An 8,652-nucleotide genomic window follows, 5' to 3' on the forward strand; every position below is an offset into this window, starting at 1 on the left:
TGCTCTACTTTAATGTATCAAGCACTGTGAAACAGAAAAATCGAAACGCAGACGTCCTACATACCGTAACTCCTTTATCAAGCCCCCCCCGGTCTTCTTTTAGGTACTATGGGGGCTTGGCTTATAAGAGGCGGGCCTGAATAGAGGGGGGGGGGGGGGTTATTAATCCGATCTTTATTACCAGGATACAAAAGGATATGATAAACCGTATATATTTATTCAAAATTGTTCTCACTTTACATTTTTTCAAATTGACAGAGTAAAAACCCTCAGTAAAGTGTGATGAGTTGTATAATTTGTCATAATCATTGCTCTGTAGTTTCTGTATACCGTATTCTATTGATGCCAACCTGCTAACATCAATCAATCAATCAATCAATCAATTGCCATAGTCAATTATAAATAACAAACTAAAATTACAGTACTTGATATTAAGATAAAGGTCCAAAGTAAAACTGAACGGTACGATGACTTTTAGTTTATAATTAACATTGTTATTATTATTATTATTATCATTATTATTATTTTCATCATTATTATCAATAATGTTATCATATTAATTAGTTCTTATTTCTAACCTAGAACAGACTCCCCTTAACAGGTGTCAACTTCTACCGGCTCCATACAAACGACTCATTCACGACATAAACATTACAAACGAACTGAACAGAACGACCTAACTTTACTGACGGATCGAAACAGACCAATCACGACCGACTTACGCCACTTGAGTCTTACCGCCAATAACATCACGGTAAAACTGAGCAATCATTTTACACGAACTGAAATAAGAACATTCTACTGACAACAACTATTCACTTGACTCTGATGATGACTTCCGCACAGGTTGTCGAAACGTCAGTCACTACCACCGACAACAGTCCTTCTCAGGACTACACTCACCCCGACGATCACACTACACTTTCACATGTTACCCCCGGGTTCAAGCCATTTACTGCAGTATTATTATTGTTATTATTTTTTTATTCGTTATAATATTATCATTTCAAATAATATTTTTAACATCATCACTGTTAATGTCAGTCGTAACACTGAGTGGATCGATTTCCGACCTCGACCCTAGACTAATTTGTTATTAAAACAGAATGTTCGTGAAGTTTCTACGGCACAGGAAGAATGTTAGGGTACAAGTACCTGCCGCATACATGACACCTTGTGTACATGTAACAACCAAGCTTTTACCTTATCCCAACTACTGTCAAACTGGGGAAATAACTACAAAAGTGTCACCACGCTCTCTCGTACGCGACTGAAATGATTTATTAGAGGGATAATCCTAAATAATTTTAATAGCTTGAAGCGAGGGCATGATTGAATTTTGAAGGAAAATAGTTGAAATAACCCAAAGTATTAATTTGGTTCTGTGGCATTTCGCACCTGTCGAGTAATTGTTTCTGTTTCCAATTTTAGTCGGACGTTGGGTGCAAAGAAAAAAACCGGTAATGGGCTGTTATTTACGAAGTCTGCCTTCAAATAGTTTCCGACTAACTATTAACCTTTCATGTCGAATATTCAAGTTTCTGAGTAAGTGTAATTGAGCAAAGCAGGTCAGTTACGTGATCGTGGCTTGGCGGGTGCTGTCAAGAAAAAAATGTCTCTCTTCAGATGCAATTACAAAAAGGCATAGAAAAAAAAAGACAAAACAAAACAAAACAAAACAACTGTTTATGAAGTCACGGAATGCTAAAAAACATTTTCTAGCCTAAATACTGTCTCTCAACTTCAAGAAATGTGATAGCGTTGGGTAGAATTTCATTTAAAATATCCTTTTCAGAAAACGATGTTATTATTTCTCTTTTTAAGCTCGATCGCTCGCTTGAAATTGATTTTCGGAAGCAGAATATAAATAAAGGAAGAAATATTTTAAATTTACGCGTATTATCTACATTATTTGAGACATTTTGCATCAAAAGAGATACTTTTTTTATGCCATAAGAACTGACACAGTTTCACAAACGTCTGGTATGTCTTAAATGCTAAGTAAGACCTGCACTAGACATGTAGGTTTGGCAAAAACCTTTATAAGATGATAAAACTTCCTGTTTTTTTCATGTGAAGGCACTTTGCTGAGAAGCTTTCCCGGTGTAGAAGTTTGGTAGCACTCTTTCATATAGAAAAAACAAACAAAGGAAAAGATCGCACCATTCAAGGCTTAAAATTAATGATATCACTTATGGTTACGTTCTGTTCTATTTAATAAAGACTTTTAAGTAAAATGTAACTTATGGCGAAAAAGACCAGAGAACTTATAAGGAATCTAATAAGCTGCTAGTTACGCAGAAACTGGTTCCTCGCAAGGATGACAAAAAATGCAAAACACAGCGATACAATGGGATAAAAAGTGATATGCAACTTCATAAAAAAGACAGTTTTCAACCACATTTAAAATGTGGCAACTGTTTTTGAAGTCAATATTCTGGATCTTAAAATCAAAGGAAGTTATAGGTGGTTTTGGTGCATAGGAGTATTCTAAAAGAAATGTTGCATGTTGCAATTTTAGATAAATTCAAGGAAAAAGGAAACGAACGTTTACTAAGCTTCGCTATAATGACGACAATAGATTTAAAAGGAGGTGGATCACAACTTCAAATATTTCAAGAAGAGCAATGCTCCCCCTCTTTGGTGGATGGGCTTGAACAAAAATCAGTTTCGTTCTTAGCGGTGCACATTCTCCTCTCGGTGACCGCTTTTCTTGGCAATTCCCTTATCCTTGTTGCCCTTCGAAAGGAATCTTCCCTTCATCCGCCGTCCAAACTGTTGTATCGTAGTCTGGCCATAACTGACCTGTTGGTTGGTCTTGTTAGTGAGCCTCTCTATGTTACTTATTGGATATTCTTGGTTCAGGAAAACTGGAGTCTTTGTCAATACGCAAGCAACGCAGCGTACATAGCAAGCTATGCATTATGTGGAGTGTCTTTGATGACGATGACAGCCATAAGCGTGGACAGACTTCTCGCCCTGTTGTTGGGGCTGAGATACAGACAAATTGTAACGTTGAAACGCACATACATCATTATAGCTACTATCTGGGTTATGTCCACTGTCGCTGCTACATGCTTCAAGTTAGATCATCGTATAACGCATTGGTCTGTATATATATCTATACCATTTTGCCTAGGTATCACAATCATCTCGTATACAAAGATTTTCCGCACTCTTAATCGTAATCATGCACAAGTAGAAGGTCGTTTTCAACAACAGCCGGGCCAACTGAATGCACTGAACATAGCCCGATACAAAAAGGCAGTGTACAGTGCTTTGTCGGTGCAGTTAGCATTAGTAATTTGTTATGCACCATACTCAATGATGGTAGTTGTAATCGCAGACAGTAAAACATATTCGTCACACTTAGTAGTAATATGGAAACTAGCTGTTGTCTTAGTTTACTTTAACTCGACATTAAACCCGTTTCTTTACTGCTGGAAGATTAGTGAGGTAAGACAAGCGGTAAAGCAGACGATAAGAGATACACTATGCTGAGGTTAGAAATGATAATATGTGATTGCATGAGCAGTAATCGTGCATTGAAAAATTCAATGTACTTGTTTCAGCTCCATTGAGAACAGCCAAGGGAAAGTCGAGAAAATAAAAAACTCATTTTACTGACTGTACTATAGTAGAGAAACGTCTCTGGTTGGCATTCTTATGATAAAAAACGTCTTGCAAACGTCTTGCAAACGGATAGAAACATGTTATTGAGAAACTATAACAGAAGAAAATCAAATTTATTCCCTTATAACGATCAAGTTTCGACCAGGATCACAATGCTTTTGTCACAAGAGACCATTATGATGGGAATGTTCTTGTAGCTTTTGCCTTAAATCCGTGTGTAGCGTTATAAGATAACATACAAAAGAATGGGAAATCGCAATAACGATCGCATTTTGTTTCCTTTATTTATTATTGTTGTTTTTTTTTTTCATTTTTAAGGCAAACATACATTATGGTGGAGTAGTCTAGGTAATTTTACAGAATCGTATAAGCTGCGAATTACTGAGAAATTGGATTCTCTAAAATAAAAGCAAAACCCAGCCATACAATTAGATAAAAAGTAACATGTATCTTTACAAAACAGACACTTTTCATCTGCATTTCAAAACAAGAAACACTGCCTTCAGTTTATTTGGATCTTGGTACCAAATTAAGGTTTGGAAGTGTGGGTGAAGTCGAAATTAAACATTCCTTGCTGCAATTTTTAGCGGAGCCCATACTCATAGAAAAAGGTAGTAAAAACAGTAACCCATCAAGCAGAAAAAAGGTGGTGGAATTACCAAAATTTGATAGGTTATGACTGTGCGTCCGTGCGTACAAGGTGCTACTTTTAGCTTGAGCGGCTGACTGCATTGCAGGCTCGAAACTAGTCAGGGGAACGGAGAAGGGGACCTCAAATTTGACCTAACTTTAGCCACAAACCCCTCTCTGTCTAATCGTTTGAGAACAAAGTTACATTTATGAAGTAAAAGTCCCACTACAGCAGAGTCCATGGTGAAATTCATTTGGCAGCACAATTTACCAATGAAGTTTTATAGCACTTTCAAAATGCCACCTAGCAGGGTGAATGCTTGGTGCACCATAGGCCACAGATGGGACCCCCTCCTGAAACTCCAGAACAAACAGTCAGAGAAGTGAGCGAAAGAGGCTTTTGAAATATCTTGTCACACTCAACTTCTGTGCTAAGTTTCAGCCAAATCGGTTGACTACCACTTTTGGCCCCTGGAACACTTTCTCAGACAGGGACACTTAAGGCAAATAGCAAGTTGCTTAGTTTTCTTTCACTTAATAATAATAATAATATAGATCAAGTTCTATAGCGCATTTCCATGTAAATGCTCTAATGCGCTTTACAACACTGTGCGGGGGACTTTTCCAGACTGCCGGCGGCAGTTTACAATTAATAAAGGAGAAATTTTTACAGATGCCCCCTCCCCCCATTCCCAGTAAACAGGCCAGACCACATCACAGTAATCTCGTGATGTGGGTTCTTTAACGTCCCTTGCAGAAATTAACTAATTGATAGGTGCAGGAGACGGGACCTCCGGCTTTACGTCCTATCCGAGAAGACGAAGCAATGTGAGTGAAGCGTCTTGCTTAAGGACACAACGTCAAGCCCCAGCCAGGACTTGAACCCGGGCCATCTGACCTAGAGTCCAGCGCACTGACCACTGGACTACTCATGCCTCACTTGACACTAAACCCGTTTCTTTACTGCTGGAAGATAGGTGATAAGACAAACAGCAAAGCAAACAAATGGACAATCACTTTGTCCAGGAGTTAAAGGGCTTTTGACATTTGTTATCTAATTTTTAGAGATTCAACCAGAGATTGTCCGTGGACAACCTTTTTGAAACCACCTATATGTTTGATTCGTACCATCATGCCCTCTCCCACGTGACTGAAATGACTTTTTAGAGGGATAATCCTAAATAATGGTAATAGCTTCACGGGAGTGCATGGTTGAATTTTAAAGGAAAATAAGTGAAATAGCTAAAGCATTAATTTGGTTATGTGGCATTTCGTACCTGTCGAGTAATTGTCTCCGTTTCCAATTTTCGTCGGATATGAGGCGCAAAGAAAAAACCCAGTAAGGGGCTGTCATTTACGAAGTCTGCGTTCAAATAGTTTCCGATTTATTAACGTTTCATGTCGAATATTCAAGTTCAGCTTCCTGAAGCTGATCATCATTTTAAAGGTCTTTATAAATGAAAGCTGATACCAACAATTTATTATTTATCCTAGCAAGGACACTTTTTCTTAGTATTGGTAGCTTTTGCACTATGGCGTGAGATGGTCATAAAAGCACAAAGTTTTATATTTCTACCTGGTAGTGCAAATTCATTCGAAAATTAAAGTTAACCAGTGGGATAGACACGTAGTTTTGACGCAGAACAATTTTAGGTGATAAAGATCCCTGCCTCACCAATTATGAAAGATAAATTGCAAGATAATCTTCCTTGCGGGAAAGAATATTTCTATCGTTCATGATGCTGTAAAATAAAGATATTCAGTGGATCTATGGAGGGATCTTTTAGAGTTTATAGACGGGATAATATGACATAGCATTACCTGCTGAAATTCATAAATGGTGATATTTAAAGCTACTGGGAAGAAATTGGTATCTCTTGTAACAGAATAAGCATTATTTAATACATGAGTGAACGTTGCTGAGGACGTTTCTGGGTAAGTGTAATTAAACAGAGTGAGGTTTACGTGATCGTGGCCTGGCAGGTGCTGTCAAGGAAAAAATATCTCTCTTCAGATTCAATTGCAAAAAGGCATTAAAAAAAAAAAAAAAAAAAAAAAAAACAATTGTTTATGAAATGCTGGAGAATATTTTCTAGCCTAAATATTGTCTCTCGACTTCAACAAATGTAGTGGTCTTAGGCAGAATTTCATTTAAAATCTCCTTTTCAGAAAACGGTAAGTTATTATTTTTCTTTTCATGCTCGGTCGCTCGCTAGAAATTGATTTTCGGAAGCAAGCTATAAACAAAGGAAGAAATATTTTATATTTACGCGTACTATCTGCATTGTTTGAGACATTTTGCTTCAGAAGAGAGAGTTTTTGCTTATGCCATAGTCAAATTTTGACACCAGTGCCAAAACTGCCTGGTATGTCTTAAATACTAAGTGAGATCTGCACTAGACATGCAGGTTTGGCAAACACCTTTATTTGGGAATAAAACTTCTTGTTTTTTTCATATGAAGACAATTTGCGGAGAAGCTTTCCAAGTGCAGAACGTTCGTCGCACTCTTTCATATAGAAAAAAAAAAAAACAACAACAACAACAACCGAAAAGATCGCACCATTCAAGACTTACAATTATTGATATTACTTATGGTTACGTTCTGTTCTTTTTAATAAAGATTTTTAAGTAAAATGTAACTTATGGCGAAAAAGTCCAGAGAAATTAGAAGGGATCTAATAAGCTGCTAGTTACGCAGAAACTGGTTCCTCTCACGGGTGACAATAAATGCAAAACACAGCGATGCGATCGGATAAAAAGTGACATGTATCTTAATCAAACAGACAGTTTTCACCTACATTTGAAATCTATGTTTTTGAAGTCAATATTCTAGGTTTTAAAATTAAAGCAACGTAGAGGGGTTTTTTTTTTCGTAGGAGTGGTCTAAAGAAAATTTTGCTTGTTGCAATTTTTAGATAACTTCAAGGAAAAACGTATAATGAGGACAAAAGATTTTAAAGGAGGTGGATCGCATACTCAAACATTTCAAGAAGAGCATTGCTCCCCCTCTTTGGTAGGTGGGCTTCAACAAGAATCAGTTTCGTTATCAGTGGTGCATATTCTCCTCTCGGTGACCGCTTTTCTTGGCAATTCCCTTATCCTTGTTGCCCTTCGAAAGGAATCTTCCCTTCATCCGCCGTCCAAACTGTTGTATCGTAGTCTGGCCATAACTGACCTTTTGGTTGGTCTTGTTAGTGAGCCTCTCTATGTTACCTATTGGATATTCTTGGCTCAGGAAAACTGGAGTCTTTGTCAATACGCAATGGACGCATACCACATAACAAGCTATGCATTATGCGGAGCGTCTTTGATGACGATGACAGCCATAAGCGTGGACAGACTTCTCGCCCTGTTGTTGGGGATGAGATACAGACAAATTGTAACGTTAAAACGCACATACATCATTGCAGCTACCCTGTGGGTTATACCCACTGTCGCTGCTTTATTCATCAATTTATATCATCGTATAACGAATTGGTATGAATATATAGTTATACCATCTTGCCTAGTTATCACAATCATCTCGTACACAAAGATTTTCCGCACTCTCAATCGTCATCAGGCAGAAGTGCAAGGTCGTGTTCAACAACAGCCGAGCCAACCAAATGCACTGAATATGGCGCGATACAAAAAGGCAGTGTACAGTGCACTTTGGGTGCAGTTAGCATTAATTGTTTGTTATGCACCATACTTTATAGTGGCAATTGTAATCGCTGAAAGTAAAAGATATTCATCACACTTAGTGGTATTAAGGGGAGTAGCAGGTATCTTAGTTTACTTCAACTCGACATTAAACCCGTTTCTTTACTGCTGGAAGATTAGTGAAATAAGACAAGCGGTAAAACAGACTATTAGAGAAGCACTATGCTGAAGTTAGAAATAATAATATGTGATTGCACGAGCAGTTGTCGCGCATAGAAAAGTTCAATGTACTTGTTTCAGTTCCATCGAGAACAGCTAAAGAGAAGTCGAGTAAAAAAGACTCATTTTACTAAATGTATTAAAGGAGAGGAAAGTCTCTGGTTGGCATTCCTGATGATAAACAACGTATTGCAAACGGATAGAAACATGTTCTTGAGAGGTAGATAGGAGATGGGATTTTTTTCCTATCTTTTTAAAAACAGCGTTAGTCAAATAAAGATTTAGGAGAGACTTTTGAGCTTCAAAAAGTAGGCAGTTTGCTGTAAGAGCCGGTTTACAAGTCAGCCGGTAAGCGAGCTCAACATTTTTATCATGTAGTAATCCTTAAATCAATTTACTTTTTTTTTAAAATCAAACTTAACCAGGATTATCACTGTTTCTCATAGAGTTGTCTTTAAAGTAACAATCTTTAGCCAAAGACAAATTTACTGAAATTACAGCCGGAGAAAATGAAATTTATTCTCTTA

At 37.5% G+C, this 8,652-nt stretch overlaps 2 protein-coding genes across 2 annotated transcripts; both read left to right on the top strand.

The window, feature by feature from the left end:
• The first annotated feature begins 2,568 nt into the window (after positions 1 to 2,568).
• On the top strand, positions 2,569 to 3,501 carry LOC148720980 (melanocortin receptor 5-like). The gene has a single exon (XM_088737716.1). The coding sequence runs from the start codon at positions 2,569 to 2,571 to the stop codon at positions 3,499 to 3,501; it is 933 nt and encodes a 310-aa protein (XP_088593842.1).
• Positions 3,502 to 7,186: 3,685 nt separating this feature from the next.
• Positions 7,187 to 8,385, top strand: LOC148720981 (melanocortin receptor 4-like). The gene has a single exon (XM_088738909.1). The coding sequence runs from the start codon at positions 7,203 to 7,205 to the stop codon at positions 8,133 to 8,135; it is 933 nt and encodes a 310-aa protein (XP_088595035.1). The 5' UTR covers positions 7,187 to 7,202; the 3' UTR covers positions 8,136 to 8,385.
• The last annotated feature ends 267 nt before the right edge of the window (positions 8,386 to 8,652 follow it).

Source organism: Stylophora pistillata, chromosome 11 (assembly GCF_964205215.1).
Source record: "Stylophora pistillata chromosome 11, jaStyPist1.2, whole genome shotgun sequence".
In the NCBI taxonomy this organism is placed as follows: Eukaryota; Metazoa; Cnidaria; class Anthozoa; order Scleractinia; family Pocilloporidae; genus Stylophora; species Stylophora pistillata.

Coding starts and splice junctions, on each gene's coding strand:
- LOC148720981 (XM_088738909.1), top strand. CDS start 7,203: ATGAGGACAAAAGATTTTAAAGGAGGTGGATCGCATACTCAAACATTT.
- LOC148720980 (XM_088737716.1), top strand. CDS start 2,569: ATGACGACAATAGATTTAAAAGGAGGTGGATCACAACTTCAAATATTT.